Source organism: Toxorhynchites rutilus, chromosome 3, assembly GCF_029784135.1.
Source record: "Toxorhynchites rutilus septentrionalis strain SRP chromosome 3, ASM2978413v1, whole genome shotgun sequence".
NCBI classification, from domain to species: domain Eukaryota; kingdom Metazoa; phylum Arthropoda; class Insecta; order Diptera; family Culicidae; genus Toxorhynchites; species Toxorhynchites rutilus.
The window spans coordinates 196276354-196295171 of NC_073746.1; the positions used below are offsets into that span (position 1 = coordinate 196276354).

The 18818-nt window shown below is 39.6% G+C and overlaps 1 protein-coding gene across 6 annotated transcripts in view; it reads right to left on the bottom strand.

Moving 5' to 3' along the window:
* Positions 1-18818, bottom strand: part of LOC129779526 (liprin-alpha-1) — a 458998-nt gene that overhangs the window by 116609 nt on the left and 323571 nt on the right. For all 6 annotated transcript variants that reach the window (XR_008743689.1, XM_055787066.1, XM_055787064.1 and 3 more), the window contains exon 14: positions 8067-8265. Coding sequence is in view for 5 of the 6 variants with exons in the window: in XM_055787066.1 (XP_055643041.1) it covers positions 8067-8265 (199 nt within the window). In the remaining variant the exon portion in view is untranslated. The remainder of the gene's footprint in view (positions 1-8066; positions 8266-18818) is intronic.

Below are 18818 nucleotides of genomic sequence, written 5' to 3' on the forward strand. Positions count from 1 at the left end.
TGTTGGCCGTGCTGTGATAGTTCTCCTTCGAAGTTCAGAAACTCCTTGAACTTTACGTTTCTTGAAAACTTGGCATCCCAGATCATGTTAGACCACATAGTGCATTGTGACATTGACTGCGTTGAAAACTTATGAAAACTTATGAAAACAGCGCTTGGGTTCATTAAAACATTTTCTATCACCACAGCGTGAAACTGTTTCATCGTTGAGAAACAATGGAGACCTAATGAAAACAATCGAACAGATCCGTGTCAATGGATTGGACAAGTGTTTACACCAGTATAAACACACTAGTATGCGCTGCAACGATGTAAAAAGTGTATATTGTACATTGAACACTATATAAAAACTCCGTTAACAAAAAAAAGATAAAGACAGTATTTATATACAACTGTGAATCACATTCAAATGCAGCGTACATTCTACGGACAATGTGGAGACAGAAAATATTGCAATTTGTGTTTTCAGCTTAACACGTTTGTCACCCCATCACCTAAATATGGGTGACATTTTCCTCATTCAAATTGAATAGGATTTTGAAAGGAATTAGAATAGGCACCTAAATATAAGTTTAGGATATGTAGAAAAAATCATAAAATAATAACCATTTTATTAAAATGTTTATACTATACTTTTTATTAATTTATAGTACAGATGGTTTGTACTGCAGTTTTATGTGAAATCCATATTATATGACATTGACATGTGTTATTGTTATTAATTCGTCTTCAAATTAAAGAAAATATTGCTAGATCATGTAAAAGTTGTCCACAAACTAAGTTTAATCTTCATTTAATAATTTATCCGCAAGAAACTCAGGAATAGTCGCGTTGAGCGACGAACGAGTTATCTGACATAAATGATCCATTCGCGATTTAAAATCACATCCAGACAGCGAGCAGATAACAGTCTTTACTCATTCTGATATCACACACAACTTGATACAAAGGATGAATGGAAGAGGAGAATCGCTTTGTTCTGGAACATTGCATCGCAAGAAGAGAAGCGAAGTCGCAATCGAATGTGAATCTTCTGTCAACCAGTATATATAAAAGCAGCGAAGCGATTCATTCATTTCACAGTCTTTACTTCAGATAACAGTCTTTACTCATTCTGATATCACACACAACTTGATACAAAGGATGAATGGAAGAGGAGAATCGCTTTGTTCTGGAACATTGCATCGCAAGAAGAGAAGCGAAGTCGCAATCGAATGTGAATCTTCTGTCAACCAGTATATATAAAAGCAGCGAAGCGATTCATTCATTTACTCACCGTGAAGTACGCAAGTATGCATTAAAATTTATACGGATTAATTTCGGATGGTGATGAAAAGAATGCAAAAGATAATTCAATGGAAAAAATTGTTAATGCTAATTAAACCTTCTAAGAAAATGCATCGAAAGCCTTATCAGTTGATCTGCAGCCATGGTGAAAACACTTAAGAAACTATGCTCGATGCTTTGGTCGTACTGCCAAGTCCACTTCGGAGCGAAGAAGTTGGACATCATGAGACACTTTGTGTCCGCCGATATAGCCGATTCGGCGTTTGAAACGTCCTCTCCCTTCTAGAGAATAGCGAGCGGAGGAAAGCCTGGTTCCGGTCACTCGACGGTTCTGAAGCTAAAGAGGAAGACCGAGATCAAGGTGGCAGATCAACCGACCAAACGGTGAAGTACCTGGACAAAATGGGCATTTTTATGCGAAAGTGTCAGTGGAGGTCGACCGTGTCTGAGCAGCAGGGAATCATCAATCATACAGAAAGTCGTGATTATATATATTTATATATATGATTATATATATCTTATATACATCTCACATCAAATTCTCGAAGAAGATAGTCCTGTGGCTAGCGATCAGCGAACCGTTCCTCTTTCTTTTGGGGCTTGCGGCGAACAGAGAGATAAAAATACAAAGTCGGATTGTCGTCTCAATGAATAAGTACCACGCGATTAAGGATGTCCTGGCCACGGCTCATTATGTCAAAAGATCACTGAAGGAGATTTACCGACTGAAGGTAAACATTGTACTAAAAACCACTAACCCAACCAACGTCTCCCAACAGTCCCCCTATAGAATATTTTTGGGCGAACCTTAAACGAAGGATGTACTCTAATAATCTCGAGGGCAAAACGAATAAGCAGCTGTTCACCAAATTCACAAAAGAGCTGAGAGAGACACGCTGACATTCATCGGCAATGGATATGTTCCGGGCAACTACCATGAGGCCACCTGGTAGGGCGCAGAAACATTTTTTTATAGAATAAACGTAGAATTTAAGGAAATCTTATTCCAGTGAACTAGTTTTTTGTAGCTTTTTTTTCATCGCCATCCAAAATTAGCCAATTTTTTCAATGCAATTAGTCATTTTTTTCAGTTTCAACTTTTCAGAAGTATATCATCCGATGATATTCTAAACATTCGACGTAGACAATCCAGCCTTTGAGTAATCTCGATACATGATTGTGAAGCATAGGTATTTGTGCGTTTTTTTTATTGGCTTCATCACGATCTCTTTGGCTTTGTTATTAATCATCCTACACTCGCGCATATGTTTGACAGACCGAAAATGAATGAGGTGACTGAATTAAATAACTATTAAAACTGAATGAAGGTAAAGAAAAAATATTTTCTGGAGTTTTCTCATTCAATTATATCTTTTTCTTTGAATAAATACCAATAACTCCTAAAAGAACTAATAGCAATATTATAGAGACGCACACAGTCTGTGAGTTTTCGCGCGAGTACAGGAGTGTTAATAGTTAATAGTCTGTGGCTACACACATCTTGTCATTATCAAGGAGATACACACCTTATCATACAAACCCTACACACCGCATACATCATACATGTTATACCAGTTAGTTAACGAGTAAGCAACCAAGAGAAAAGACGTAAACGCTAATAAAGTAAAGTTAATATTTATTAGACTAACTCGTTCGCCTTTCCTTATCCTGCCGGTTCGTGTCTCCACATTGGTGACCCCGACGCGAGTTGTTTTTGGCATAAAAACAGCGGTTTTTCGTGAATTTTTCCGGTTTCCGTTTCATTTTCGTAAGCCTAACCTCACAATGTCTAACGAAGACGCCGCCGGAGTGAGTGTTACCGCGGCTGAGTCGGTAACCGGAGTTTTGGAAAAGCGACCCGGAAATGTGGTTTGCTCAAGGCACTGATGGCAGAACTTGGAATTTAGACCGTCCAGTAGCAGTTGGACCACCCCACTCCATTGTGTTCCGAAAAAGAAGGTCAGTGGAGGTTCGTCGGCGACTATCGAATGCTCAATAGAGCCACTGTACCGGATCGTTACCCAGTTCCGCATGTTCACGACTTGTTAAATTGACTACAAGGTAAGCGAATTTTTACTACTCTAGACATGGAACGTGCATAACACCAAATTCCAGTGGAAGAAACCGATGTCCCGAAAACAGCCGTGATTACTCCTTTTGGACTCTATCAGTTCATTAGAATGCAGTTCGGGCTCTGCAACGCAAGTCAGACGTTCCAGCGTTTCATGAATAAAATTTTTGGATGACGTCGTTGTTTTTATCGATGGCATGTGCATCGCATCATCGTCACCCGAAGAACACAAACAGCACGTCGAGGAAGTGTTTCGCAGAGTTCAGCCGAACGGTCTGGTAACCTATCGAAAAGCAGATAAACCTATCGAAAAGCAGATTCGCTCGGTCGCAGGTGGAGTTTCTTGGTTATATAATCGACCGAGATGGAATCAGGCCCTTACCATCCCGCGTTCAGGATATAGCTGACTACAAACTACCTACTACGATCAGAGATTGCGTAGATTTTTGGCTCTGATCAACGTCTACAAGCGTTTCATTCCAAGGGCAGTCGACATGCAGGCAGAACTTCATATGCTGATACCAGATAACAAAAAAAAACGACACTCGACTTATCCAGTGGACTGACTCTTCCAAGACTGCCTTCGCGCGTTGCAAAAGATCCTTAGCAGAAGCTACACTGCTTTATTATCCAGATTCGAGCAAGTCGTCAGCATTAATGATCGATGCTTCTAATACATCTGCAGGGGCGGTACTACAGCAATTATCAGGTACAACGTGGCAACCTCTTGCCTTCTTCTCAACGAGTTTTTTCGTATCTGCCTCGATTGTCAAGCATCAAAGGTAAACCTCGCTCCTCTTGGCACATTTGATCCTCCAAAATCAAGGTTTCGGCACATTCATATTGACCTCGTCGGTCCTCTTCCGTCATCAAAAGGTAAAAGGAATCTTTTTACAATCGTGGGCCGCTTTACTAGATGGCCTGAAGCCATTCCACTACCAGACATGACGGCACCATTTGTTGCTAGAATGCTGACATCTGAGTGGATCGCCCGATTCGGAACCCCGGAAACCATAACCTCAGATCAAGGACGTCAATTTGAGTCCGAATTGTTTAGAGAGTTGACATATATTTTAGGAATTCTGGCCTCGTGTATATGGAATGGGAACGACTTCTGAACAACGATACTGTGGACCAGATGTTATCAGCTTTCTACGAAGCACTCTTTGACGTTATAACTCGATACATACCTAAAAAGCGACAAGCACCTATCTCTGTTCACAACCAGTCATGGTGGACTCCCGAACTATGAAAACTTCGTAACCGCATCCGTAAGATGCGCAACCAGTATTTCCTTACAAAAAACGAACCTGACAGAATTAGACTACGCGAGATTGAGTTGGAGTATAAATCCCCACTTACTGCAACTCACGACAATTATTCACTCAGGATACAAACTTCCGTCAAACAAAATCCTTCTCGTTTCTGCGATTTCATAAAACAACGGAAAGATGGCAAAAGAATCCCTAGCACTGTTTATTTGAATGGTACTACTTCTCACCTTAGTTTGGAAGCAGCCGATCTGTTCGCTACTTTCTTTGAAAGCGTGTTTAGTAAAGCATCACCCGTTCAACGACAAAACTGCTTCGAGCATATAATTCTGTAAACTTTTATTCAGAATGAACTCGCGAAGCCCATCGCTACTGTTTTTAATCACTCACTCCGGGACAGAGTATTCCCATCTGCATGGAAAATGGCATCCATAGTACCGATCCATAAGTCCAGAAGTCCTCAGTAAAGTTTTTGAAAAACTTATTCATACGGTTTTGTATAGAGCTACTTCACCTCAAACAGCCAACATGGTTTTATGAAACGTCGTTCCACAACATCGAATCTTATGTGTTATGTATCGGAAATATCACGGGTTTTGGAATCAAAACTGCAAGTGGACTTGGTCTATGTGGATTTTGACAAAGCTTTTGATACGGTACCGCACAATCTCATCATTGGCATACTGAATCACATAGGATTCCCAGTATGGGTCACAGAATGACTGAACTCGTACTTATCCGGTCGCGAGGCCTTTGCAGTGGAGAATTCCATGCGTTCCAGGACATTAAACATTCCATCTGGTGTGCCTCAAGGAAGTGTTTTGGGCCCACTGATATTCATCATTTACGTCAATGACCTGTATGAGCTGCCGATGTTTTGAAATTCTTCCAAGTGATTACATCTATCAGCAACTACGAGGCAGTACAAGAAGATGGGCCTGATTCTCGAATACACTTCACGGTGGAAACTAAATAAACGGCACGCCATTGAACGAGTTAGTGAATAGTCGAAGATAATAATGAGTTTTCAGGCAGAATGAGCACTTTTCAAATAAAAGTCACAAGAGGGTTGTGTCCGAGACACGACCGCATAGTTGACGTAGGATTTCGTTAGGCAATATGTTGCATGCTGATTTTGGATATGTTTGAAGAATTAAATTGTTAAACTCATCGATAGTAATTTGGTGGCCCTGAAAAGGGCCGTTTTGTCTGGTTGTTAGGTTTTGAACCATTTTCGCTTTAAACTCAACGGAACACGATGCTACATGACTCAGTGCGAATTTCAATTGGACATTGATATGAAATTTCACGAGGTAACCAACATAATAGTTCCAAATTTAAATTTTATTTATATTCTATCAAACATAAGTTCTATTCAATTCGTTGAAATATCATTCTTCAATTAATCCATCGAAAGATTCTTATTGGAACGAAAATAAAAAACACTTACTCATCGCGCCCAACTTATTCGCCAACACGTATGCAATCAGCAATGCCCACGCTAGTTACAATGAGCACTATCCATTTGAGCGCGTCGTTAGTGAAACTATCGACCACGTGCTGATTTCCCCCAGACACCTTGGATTTGGAATCTCTGTTAGGGAATACATGTCGGTGGGAAAAAAAGCTCCCCCTACTTTCATGTATCTGCAATGCCTATTTCCCCCAGGCAGCTTGGTTTTGATGTCTCTGTTAGGGAACACATTTCGATGGGAACAAAAGCTCTCCCTACTTTCATGGTTTTAATGTCTCTGCTGCCTGGGTCCCAGGCAGCTTGGTTTTAATGTCTCTGTTAGGGACCCCCGCATGTGTCGTCAATTTCGACCAATCAGAAGTGGGTATTTCCGTTGGGATAGTGGTTGAGATTTTTCAATTGTTCGATAGTTAGTTTCATGACATATATTATTTTATTCAATTTAAAAAATTGTTATGGAGTGCCGAAATTGATTGACGCCAAAATCTCATCAATCCATCATGAAATGACTGAGCAATAAGCATTTAAAATTGGACAATTTTCACGGTGCGCTCGATTTTTGATTTTCAATTTGTACCCCAATATGTTCCCGAAAGACGTAATCCTATGTCAAAAAATCATTAATGAAAATTAATCTCTTCGTATCAAACTGGTATTCAATGTGAGTGGAAAACTTTTTTTGATATATTATAATTTGATATTATAATGATAAGTTTAGTGGGAAACTAATCTCGTATCCAGATGTCGACACCGTACCGTTGTCATCGCGGATACGTTTCATTCCGTTTCCACCGTGAAGTGTATTCTAGAATCTGGTGCGGCAACAACAACAAGAAGTGCAAATCAATAATCCTTTACTCGCTGCAAAGTTGTTATTAGTCGTCATTATCACATGGGACTGGATCCTCTGGAACGTGTGAATTCTATTTGTGATCTAGGAGTAACGATCGAATCTAAGCTGAAATTCAACGAACATATAAGTATAGTAGCCGCCAAAGCATACACTGTACTCGGTTTTATCCGTCGCCATGCCTTTGGTTTCACCGATGACGCTGTACTGCTAGCGAGCAGTAGTATTCGAAGTATTTTGGAATATGCTTCTCCAGTTTGGTCTCCGTTCCAAGTTACGCAAATCCTTGCGATCGAGCAAATCCAGAGAAATTTCATGCGGTTTGCCTTGCGTCAGCTCCCATGGAATGATCCAATCAATCTTCCCAGCAATCCTGATCGCTGCATGTTGATCGATTTAGAAACCCTCTCTGCTAGGCGCAAAAAACAACAGCGACTCTTCATCTTCGACCTTATAACTGACAATGTGAATTGTCCCGAATTCCTACAACAGATTCCGTGGAATATTCCTCCTCGTCGTTTCCGGAATTCTCCATTATCCATCATTTCTTTCCACCGAAAAATCTATGGCTTTAATAACTGTTTTAATCTATGTTTGCGATCGTTCAACAATGTTTGTGATGAGTTTGATTTTACTTTGTCCAAAAATGTGTTTAGTTCTAGAATAAGATGTTTAAACTAATTTAGTTTATAAGAAAACAGTATTGAAAACTGTACGACATAGTCGAAGATGGTGGAATAAAATAAATAAATAAATATATTGTTATGAACGTTTCTGTTTCTCTTGTTTGGATATTTGTCTCAAAACAAAACAAAACAAAACAAAAATAACAAAAGTTATGCAATCCTCCTGTTTAAAACTTGATCGAAATTTTCGAAGTTGAATTTTCGACAAGGATTATGATTTTTTTTTGCATTTCATTATCATTATCTATACTGCATAATTTTTCGAAAAGATGATAGTTTTTATGCATTTTTTGAGAAAGAGCATTTGAATTGTTCTTCTCAAAGACGGCTCTTTCATATCATCGAACCATTGAAAAATAAGCTTGATACTTTATATATATGAATTTAATACTTTTTGATATATGAAATTTTAACAAACAATAATTTACCTTTTCCTTTTTACTAAACAGTCTGCCTAAACTTGACTTTATACCTTTCTTCTTTTGTGCTGCAACTGCTTCTTGTGTGGCAGATGTGGACAATTGAAACGAGGTAAGTGCACCTATAGCGTTCACATTTTTCAGAGACTCTTCACTACCATGTCGTGAACTGGGCGGAGATATTCCAAATGATGTAGAAGTTCCGCATCTGTGAAATAATCAAAATTGTCAAGAAGAGAGGAAAATTATGAATAGTATCAACCACTCCACACACGATTGCAGCGCCCCTCTATAAATAATTCAATGGCACATTTTCCTAACCAGAATATAGGGATCTAATAAAGAGTTACCAAATGAGAATGTCGGAGTTTTTCATATTAATGGAAAATTCCATAAATCATAAGATAGCTAACGGTAGAGAGATAAATATATAGTAGGTTAAAATAGGCAAACTTCGCCTGTGGAGCTCACTCGGTAGGAATCATAATAATCTGAAGAATTTCTCTTGAAATTTAGTTTATCCAATCTGATATGTTGGACAAATCATCATTCTGGACGGTTCTAGGAGAGGTGAACAGATATTTTGTTTAATCTCAGCGATAATTTAGCATAGAAATTAATTTGATGTTTGGGGTAGAGATGAAACCGGATACCGGCTTTTTGAAAAAAAATCGATAATTTCTTATTACAACAAGATAAATCATATTTTTTTCAAAATTGATTAATTACCATTATTATTTTTATTATAATTTTTAACCGGCCGATTATGCTTTGCTTCGTACACCAGGCCAGCTTCAGAGAACAGTCTTTCTTTATAAACACTACTGTAAGGAGTTGAAAGATAAAGTCTAGCAAACCTTGCCAATTGGGGTACTGTTTAGGGTTTAATGACTACCAAACGTAAGGAAATTTTTTTTTCGTGACTTTCAACACTTATTACTGGTTCGTCACAGACATAACGAAAGTGATTATTTGCCACTTTGTTGAAACTGTCTCAAAAAATGTCGTGAGCTTAGCGTATCAGGTTTAATTCAGTTTCGTCTCTTTTGCTTCGTTTCATTTGATTTTTGTCGAAGTAAGTGTACCCTCTTCCAGATTCTCATCAACTGTCTTCCAAGTTTTTTAATCTTGAATGAAAATAATTGATTGTTGTTCTTCGCTTATTTCAATTTGTAGTACTTACTCTAATTAGTAAACAATAAAAATTATTTCAATATATCCACTAAAAAATCATCATAGTAACATAAAAAAAGTGTTTAATATTCCTTGCGGAAAACTCTATACTCTATCAAGGGATGGTCATTCTATACGGAAGATTTAATAATAGTTCATTATTTTGATTAAAAATGTGTTTATTTCTCCCTAAATGTAATTTCTTATTAGCTTCATGCAAACATGCAGTTTTTCGCTATTTCGTCTTCGCAATTAAAGAACCGAATATCCGGCCGCCAGATATCCGGCTATCCGGCCACGAAGCTTGCCGGATATCCGGTATACGGCCAAATTACTATCCGTTTCATAACTAGTTTGGGGGCAAAGTGGTCATAGGTGAATAACCATTTAGAATGTTCTGGGGGAGACACATTGCGTATTTGAAACATAAATGCCAGCAAAGAATCAATTTTCTCCAAACAATAACCGGAACATGGTAGGGTGCCCATCCAGGAGACATCATTCAGTTAAACAAAAAAAAAACGATATTATCAATGTTAGAATATGGCAGTTTTTGTTTCCGATCAGCTGCCAGGATTAATATTCTCAAGCTGGAGAGAATACAATATCGTTGCTAGCGTATAGCCATGGGGTGTTTGCATTCAATACATACGATGAGTCTCGAATTCTTGGCAGGGGTACCCTCGCTTACTCTCCGGTTCACAGAATTATCCTGCAGATTGATAACTTCGAAAACTCACTCCTCAGTCAGGCTTTATGTCTTTATACCATGTACCTTACACACGACGTTCACCCTTCACCAAGCATCACCAACCAAGTTTGCTTCCCATACTTTTGCAATTCCTCTGTCCATGCGACAAAAAATCCATGGAACCCCAGATCATCATGTTATTCCCTCGATATTTTCGGAAAAATATGGGAAAGTTAGATCTGATAAAATGTTCTTTACTGACGGTTCATTCATAAACGGGTCCACTGGCTTCGGCAACTTCAATGAAAATTCCAGTGCTTCTTTCAAACTCAAAGATCCTTGTTCCGTGTATGTCGCTGAACTGGGTGTGCTGATTAATGGTCAGCTGCATCCCAATAGGAAGTATCCCGTGTCGGGCACACGTACAGAGTATTGGAGACATAAACATCTCAATAGGAAGTATCCCGTGTCGGGCACACGTACAGAGCATTCCTCTCACGGCACGTAAGATCCAAATATTCAGTAGTAATACTCACTATTTTGTTTCTGACACCTAACCAAATGACGGTTGGTTTCAATGCCTCTCACTGCCAATCGCTCTGTTTTCAACTTTACGTTACGAGAGCGGTGGTTGTGGCGTATGATGGTAGTAGAAATGTGAGTGATCAGACAGTTCCAATCATTTTTGACAATCGCGACGGTTGTTTAGATTCGTTTGTTGAAGTAGAAGTTGTTGTTGTTGTTAGAGATGTCTAAATTTTTCGTTTATTCGATTAATCGTGGGGCCAATATTCGATTCATTCGAACAATTGTCTTTCAGTATTCGATTAATCGAGCGAATATTTATTTCTTGTAGTTAAAATAAACAGACATATATAATAAAAAATATTATGGTGTCATGATTTTAAAAGTTACATTGAATATAATTTTCAAATGAACATGGTGCAGCATAATGGTTTTTGAATGAAATGGTATTTAAGTATATTGATAAATTTACCATTTCATAATTATTTTGCGGATCATGAAAACTATCCGATTGAAAACCGACAATGCGTGTTTTTTTTTATTTTGAGTTAATCATTACCAGAACTATTGAAGTTTAGTTAATAAACATGTGATGAACACAAAAATTTTATTTTTTCATAAAACAAAAGAAAATTGCGATCTCAAAGAATCGCTCAAAAATCATCCACTTGCATTGAGGCTTTATTGAGAAACTTCTTATACCGTGCCATTAACTGCGCCACGAACAATTCCAGATGGAATATATGTTTGCTTCCTTGCTGCATCCGGTGTTCATAGTACCCGACAAAATTCAACGTTTGCGTCTTCAGACTCGTCGCAATTTTTAACCAGATTCGGTACCAATCCACAGATTATAACATTCGATAGAACGCCTTGGGATAGCAGTTCGTATAGCTGTTTCCTCACCATTTCCAGCTTCTGTGGACTTTGTTCGAGGACAATCTGATTGGCGGTTTCTCGAAGGAATATTTGCCTGTCGATTTACGGCACCCCTTAGTTGACCGTGAACGGTTACAGTTGTACCTTGCAAGCTTCCAGCATGAGGATAGCGTAGTTCTTTTCGTTAGCTCCGAAGGAATGTGCTGAAATGCAAATAGTGTTGTTACATTCAAGAAACAAACAAATGACAATCTTACATACAAAATACAAAATTTTAAGAATATCCTCCTAAGATAGAGCCGGAACTCTTACTCAAGCAACGACTCCTAACCGCGGGAATAACCCGCGAAGTAGAATTGGCGCACAAAATCAATCTGCACGTAGACAAATACTTTTCAATTGTTCTTCTCAGCGCATCCTGGGTATCTTTGGTCAGCTTATCCACTTCGGACAAGACGAGTCTCATATTCCCTCTACCCACTGGGATCAATTTGCTTGATCAAATTCGACACGACCACCCTGTTATACATCACGGCAACCGATGAATTCAACTCGATGTGGTAATTACTGCTGATGCTCCTGATTTCCACCTTCCGGTTCGAGGGCGTTGTGAAATTCTTTATCTCATTGCGTAGCCGTTCCGCGCCCGGTTGGTAAAGTTTCCGCAGCAGACACACGATGCGAGTTTTGTTACTGGCGCCTGGAAGGGCCGTAGAACATGCGGGAAGTCTCCCTGGGAGCAAAGATTGATCAGATGCGTAACTTGCGTTTTGTGGTAGTCCAGTTTGGATAGCTAGCGCGGTCGGTAGCGGTCAACCCAGAGAGCCATTGTACACAAAAATATTTGATGTATAATGTATACAAAAATATTTGGTGACTTGTTGTTTTCGTGTTGGCCTTTGTCAAAGTAAATGTCATCACCTCCAGAGATGCCGATGTTTTTTTTGAAAGTCTTCGACATATATTTTTGTAACCGCGAGAATAGCAAAGCAATGTATGAAAAAATGGGTTATTAGCGCAGGGAATCAAGTCATAAAGAGTAGAAATACCATATCCCTGTAGCCTGCACCTGAAAATATAAGTCTGCAACAGGATAGGCAGGACATCAAACATCAGTAAAATTGCGAACATGTCTGAAAATTTAGCATCGTTGCAATGATGAGAAACAAATTTGGTAAAAAAAATCGAAGTCGAACGGGTTTCAAAATGCATCATTTTGCTAATTTCAAACCCGATCGGGATCCGCAATAGAGGGAATAATCAAGGCGTGTCTTTCCACAAACTAAATACTAATACAAATGGCACGTGTAATACTACGTAGAGTCGGCGAAGTGCCACTAAAAACATTAAGGCCATCTGAAAAATTGAAAAGAAAATACATGCCTGAAAATACAATATTCTTCAAATTGTATTTAAAATGAAACTGTATATTCACATCTGGCATCCTTGGCCGTAAAGAACGAACACAAAGAGGCGAATGTTGTGAATATCGCCGAACACCAAACCATCAGCTAGACTTTTGAGTGTCGCACTATTCTGACATTTCAGCAACAGGACACTCACCAAAGAGCTCGGATTTCTACTGTCAAGTAGAAGCTCACCATGTGTTAGTGTTGTGATAATACTCTTCGCACACTATTGAACTGGCTTTGAGATGGTCACCAAAGATAATCGTAGTACAAAATTTGTTGATTATCTTTGTGTGAGTACCATCACTTAATTCTCACGACAAATCGCAGCTCTGCCTGGGATCAGCCCATTATGTCAAAAGATCACTGGAGGATGGATCGGCTGGAGATAACAATTGTCGCGAAGAGCGCCAACCTTCCGAACATTCCCCAGCTGCGACTTATAGAAAACTTTTGGGCGAATGGCCAAAATGGAGAGACAGTCGACCACCAAAGCCACGAAAAGGTAAAAAAGCACGCCAAGATGAGATGTTCATCGGTCATGATTGAGGTTCAGGCCAACTTCCGTAAGACCGCCCAGCGTTTCATCTACGATACTTCATCAAACAACCCTGCGTCTTCTGGTCGAGTATACATTAGTTCTTCGGACTTATTTAAAACGTTAAGCTCTGACCGAGCAAAGGGAACAAAGATGAACTTTTCATCTGACTCACGTTGGTCCTTGCGGATCAATAGGGAACTTTTATAAAAATCATTTTCCAATTATGTTGCTGTCGCTTCTAGTTGACACTCTCTAAACAAAAAAAAAAGACGGGTGGGTAATGTCGGGGACATAACCGGAGTGACGTAGGACTATACAAAGGGGACAGCTTTTGTTAAATATATATTTTAAATATATTGTTTTATTTTCTTCTCCTACGTGAATACCTACCTATCTACCTAAAAAATGGATTAGTTTACTGTTTACTCTTTATGAATATGTTGATGGTTCTGAAAAGAACCTTTAGTGTTGTGTTTTTGTTATCACTCGATATTCCCATCTTGTTCGGTCAAACCTTCCTGTTTAGCTATTGCGTTTGCCACTCGCAACAGCTTTCACAGTTGGAAAATTTATTCCCTTCCAGCTTGTGACATATTGTTCAGTAAATTACATTCAATGCGACGTGCCGGAGAAACACTTTGCCACTCACTGAAACTAATTGTTGCCTTGATGAGCGCCGAACCGAAGCTGCTCTGTTCTTGATGCGGGTTTTCTGATTGTCGTGAGCAGCTTTGCAAGCCAACTCGAGCACTCCGACGGCCGAAACTCTATAATCGCTGTTAGGTATACTGGTGCTCCGGGACCAATCCGTTCGGCCTAGTTACCCTTGCGGAGCAATCAGTGAATGCGACCAACAGGGAACTGGAGACCTGCACGGTTCGAGTGAGACTTTGCCTTTCCCTTAACTTGTCCTCCTTTGTTACGTCCACGATGCCGATGCCGTACAACCACACGGGTTTACGGTTTGAAAGAAAATAAGATATTTTTTTGGGGTCCGCGTGTTTTATACTCAAGCGGTACACACTCACAGGATAGAGACAAATCGGCAGACTCAGCCAGAGGGGCGAGTCCAACGAGACGAACGAATGAGCGTTAAAAGGGAGCGATTGCAAAAAAATACATTCATTACGATTTGTTCGCTCGTTGGATTCACATGCAGGCTAAAATGGGTCCTTTTCAGGATCACAAAATTATCTTCAATCTAAAGAGTTTATTGTTTTGTTATCACTCGAGATCCTGTTCGGCTAAACCTTCCTGTTTAGCGATTTGTTGCCACTCGCCACAGCTTTCACAATTGGAAAATTTCTTCCCATCCAGCTTTGTGACATGTTGTACAGTAAATTACATTCAATGCGATGTGCCGAAGCGCCACTCAGTGTCGCATTGGAGGCGATTTTAACTTGTAATTGAACATTTGCGATGACAGTGGACAGTGTCGACTTTCAATGTGGGGTCATAATTTGGATCTCTATGTTCACAAATGTCCAACTAAATAAGTCGCATTACATGTCCGTCCAATTAGCTAAATGTCGAACTAATTGTAAATTACTGTACTTTCAATCTGAAAACAATTTAAGAATTGGTGAAAATTGAATAATCAGGAAAGTCCCCAACTATCAATAAGCTCAGAACAACTGCCAAATTCACATACTCATCAGATCCTGGCAAACAAATTAAGAAAAAATCAATTTGTGTTTTATTATTATTTTGGATAATGTTTTAGAAAGTATTGAACTGTATTTCCTAAACTCTTTTTTGGAAGGTTTAATGGCCCTGTAAAGCGCCTTGTTTTATGGAATGGTTCTAATTTAGAAAACTTTGTACTCGTGGTTTTGAAAAAAAAACTATTTCGAACGCCCTCGATGCCGCCTTGTTCTGGATTTGCCACCAAAGCAGTTTGTATAAAGAACAAACTTTTTTCTTCTGCTACCTGATGCCGTTTTGCGATTGCGTTTGCCACTCGCCACTCGCTGCAACTGCCTGTTGTCTTGATGTCCACCGAACCGAATGTGTTCTGTTCCGAATGCGGGTTTTCTTATCGTCGCGAGCAGCTTTGCCAGCTAACTCGATCACTTCGGCGGCCGAAACTATATAACGCCGGCTAGGTGGACTGGTGCACTGGTACTAACGCGCTCGGCCTAGCTACCCTTGCGGGGAACTCCAGATCAACACGGTTCGAGCGGGATTTTGCCTTTCCCTTCACTTTTCCTCCTTTACCATGTCCAGACATGGCTGCTTGGGTTGGTTTGTTGATGTGTTGTGATGCGAACCGATGTGGTGTACGGTTTGAATGAGAATGATCGTTACGGAAGGAAGGAAGGTATTGTATTATAGAGACTTTAAACTTTTGCAGTTCATTCGTCTCTAGCCTTGAGAAAGGCCCTTTGAAAACTCTACTCTATTCTACTCCAGCGCTACCACCTCCGCCCTCTTGCCTTGAGAAAGGCACTCGATCCCTCGCCGTCCAGCCCGTCCAGCAACGATGTTGTCCAGTAGGTGTCCACACAATGAATGATATCGTTACGGCAGCGGAGCGGGGATTTTTAAGCTGACTGGCTGGCTCGAGAATTACGCATGTGTGAGACTACGACCAATGTTTCGTTCATTTTTTTCTTTTTCTTTTCCAATCGTGCTTCATTCTATTTTGCTGCTGCTCTGGTTGCCCGTTTTGGTCGGTACGATTTGAGGAGCACAAAATGGACCAATCAAAAACGGGCACATAGTGCATTTTGACAATGCTTGATATTTCACAATTATTCAATTATTTATCTCAAGAAAAATGAAATGTTATTCGTTATGATAGATTCGTAGATATATTTCCTATCAATTGATGCAAAAACCTTTGCGATCTATTGAGAAATGCTCAAGTAATAAGCGTTCCAAATCTTGCATTTTTTCCTACTTGTTCAGTGCCTAGATTTCCATTTCACCCCCTATATCTTCCGGTTAGACGTAGTCCTACGTCAAAAGCCCACTGTCGGTGCGATGAAACCAGCTCAACGTATTAATCTTTGGATGCATTAGAAGCGCTCTTGAACAGTCTGCCAAATAAAAGTTTTTTGACGTAGAACTACGTTTTTCAGAAAGGGTGCCAATTCAGAATACAGGTCACGTTTTTGTGGAATAAAGTTATTGTTAATAAATATTTTCACAGCGAACAAATTCTGATACTTTACACACCAATGGAGTCGGAAATTCTCTAAGATTCGTTTGATATACTATACAGTACAATCCACTAATGCATAAACAGTTTAAATTAATGAAAACTGGGAGCATTCTCATTTTCCCATACATTAGTTCTTCCGATTTGTGTGCATTCCCGAACAGAGCTGTCAATAACGAGCAACTGATACATTCGTTCCTCCCCCTTTTCAACATATTTGGTTTAAATAAGCCATCCGCTATTTGAAGCCACACCACTTCTCGTTTGGTGTTGATCGAAGCCCCACGATTGCCGTAGAGCGTCGAGCGGGAGAGAAGGTTTTCTTGTCGGGTGAAGGAGGAGTATGGAATAGAGTTTCTTTCCACATGGGCCCTTCTCAGGGCTAGAGGTGGAAACCAATAATAGAATAGAATGAAAACACAGATGCGAGTGAGCTAGCATAACACAACGAGCGGATATCATTCATGCCTATTGCTGATTTCACACACATGTGCTGTGCCGATATCCTCATTCCCACACTAGACCATATGTTTCCAATAAAACAACGATTCATTCATTCTCCCATTTCCATGTCATAAACCACCCAATGTGACATACTCTCCTTCCCCGAATCCATACTCATTATTTGTATCGTGAGAAGTCCCAAGCGCCCTAGCGCTAAGCGACATGACTCACTAACCTCCATCTGTTTACCATTAACACAAGGTGCAATGCTCAGCCCTCCGCATCGCATTGCGACCTGACCCACATCTGTTTACTATTAACGAATGGCACATAGCATAGCGTAACTATAGCTATCCCTCTCTTGGAAGTATTGAACCATTTATTATATACACTATGCTAAGAACTTTCTTGTAAGCAAAACGACAGAAATAAAATCAATCTGGTAAATACCTCAAACTGGTGAAGTACCTCAATCCGAAACACTCCAGTAGAAAAACTCCGAACAGAATATGGCGACCGTGAACAGAGTCTAAGTCTTCGGAACAGACTTAGAGTTATCGAACGAATCGATTAATAAAGTGTAAAAGTGTTCGGAAAAAGTGCCAAAAAATTTACGACATATCAGATATAACAGTGATGGTGCTGGATTCGAAAAACACGAATCAAAACGGCGACCCGCAGGTCACCGTAATCCAAAACCAGGAACAGCATAGCCTGGAGCACGAAGCACACAGTGTAAAATTGTGGCAAATCTTAGCAATAGTAGTGATATAGTTGATGATCACATTTTATAATGCGTATAAAAAACGCGAGAAGAGAATAGCACTCAGCGCGGCCCGCTCAATAGCAGCCATGAACACAGTGTGAAAATAAAGTGTGACCACCCCGCTCAGTAGAAGCCATGAACACCGCGCGAAAATAAAGTGTGGCCCCCCGCTCAATACCAGCCACGAACATCGCGTGAAAATAAAGTGCGGCAGACCGCTCAGTAGCGGCAATAAACAATGTGCTAAGCGAAAAAAAAGGAGTAAGCTATTGAACAATGCGTTAAGTAAAAAAAAACCCGCGCAGTAAGCCATTGAGCAATGTGTTAATTGAATAAAAGACTTGGGACCGTTTAACACGAATAAACTCGTCACGATGGAACGCAAAAGCACATAACAAAAACTCAAAATTGCGTTCACCTCAGCGTTTTCTCATCCATGTCTGTTAAATTATACACGACGGAACGCGACAACAACAGCTACACCAGGATCCACGGCAGGAGCAACATCTTTAGTGAGTAACAAATATAGATAAATGTAACTAGCGATATATTCATGTTCAAAAAAAAAAAGTTTATATAGGTATAACTAAACCAACGGTAGCGACAGGCTAAATGAAACAATCACTCGACGAGTTGAGGAAGATTTACAACGAACTAAAAGCCAAAGAGAAACATAGATCTTCCAAGAGAATATTAAATAAAGGAATAGATAAGACAAACAAGCTTATAACTAAGCTATCAAAAATATCAAAAATAGAAGATACAGTCGAGAATCAATTAATTTTAGAACAAGGAAAGGAGCTCCACCAAGCTATTAAACAACTAGTAGAGCTGAAACGTAAAAACGAAGTACTATCTTTCAAAGCAGCCGCGACAGCAGTATTATTAAGTCACAAAAATGGCGCAGGCGATAGAAATCATTAAAACAATTCCGGTACTAGTTCCTCATTTTAATGGTGAAGGGGAGAAATTAAATAGTACGGTTGCCGCTCTTAATGCGTGCAAATCGTTAATTAACAATGATAACCAAGCAATTGCTATCCAGGTCATTCTTTCTCGCCTGGAGGGCAAAGCGAGGTCAGCAGTGGGGGATAATCCTCAGAATGTTGACGAAATGAATAGACAATAAACGAATAAACGAAATAATTGAAAAATTAAAAAATAAATGTA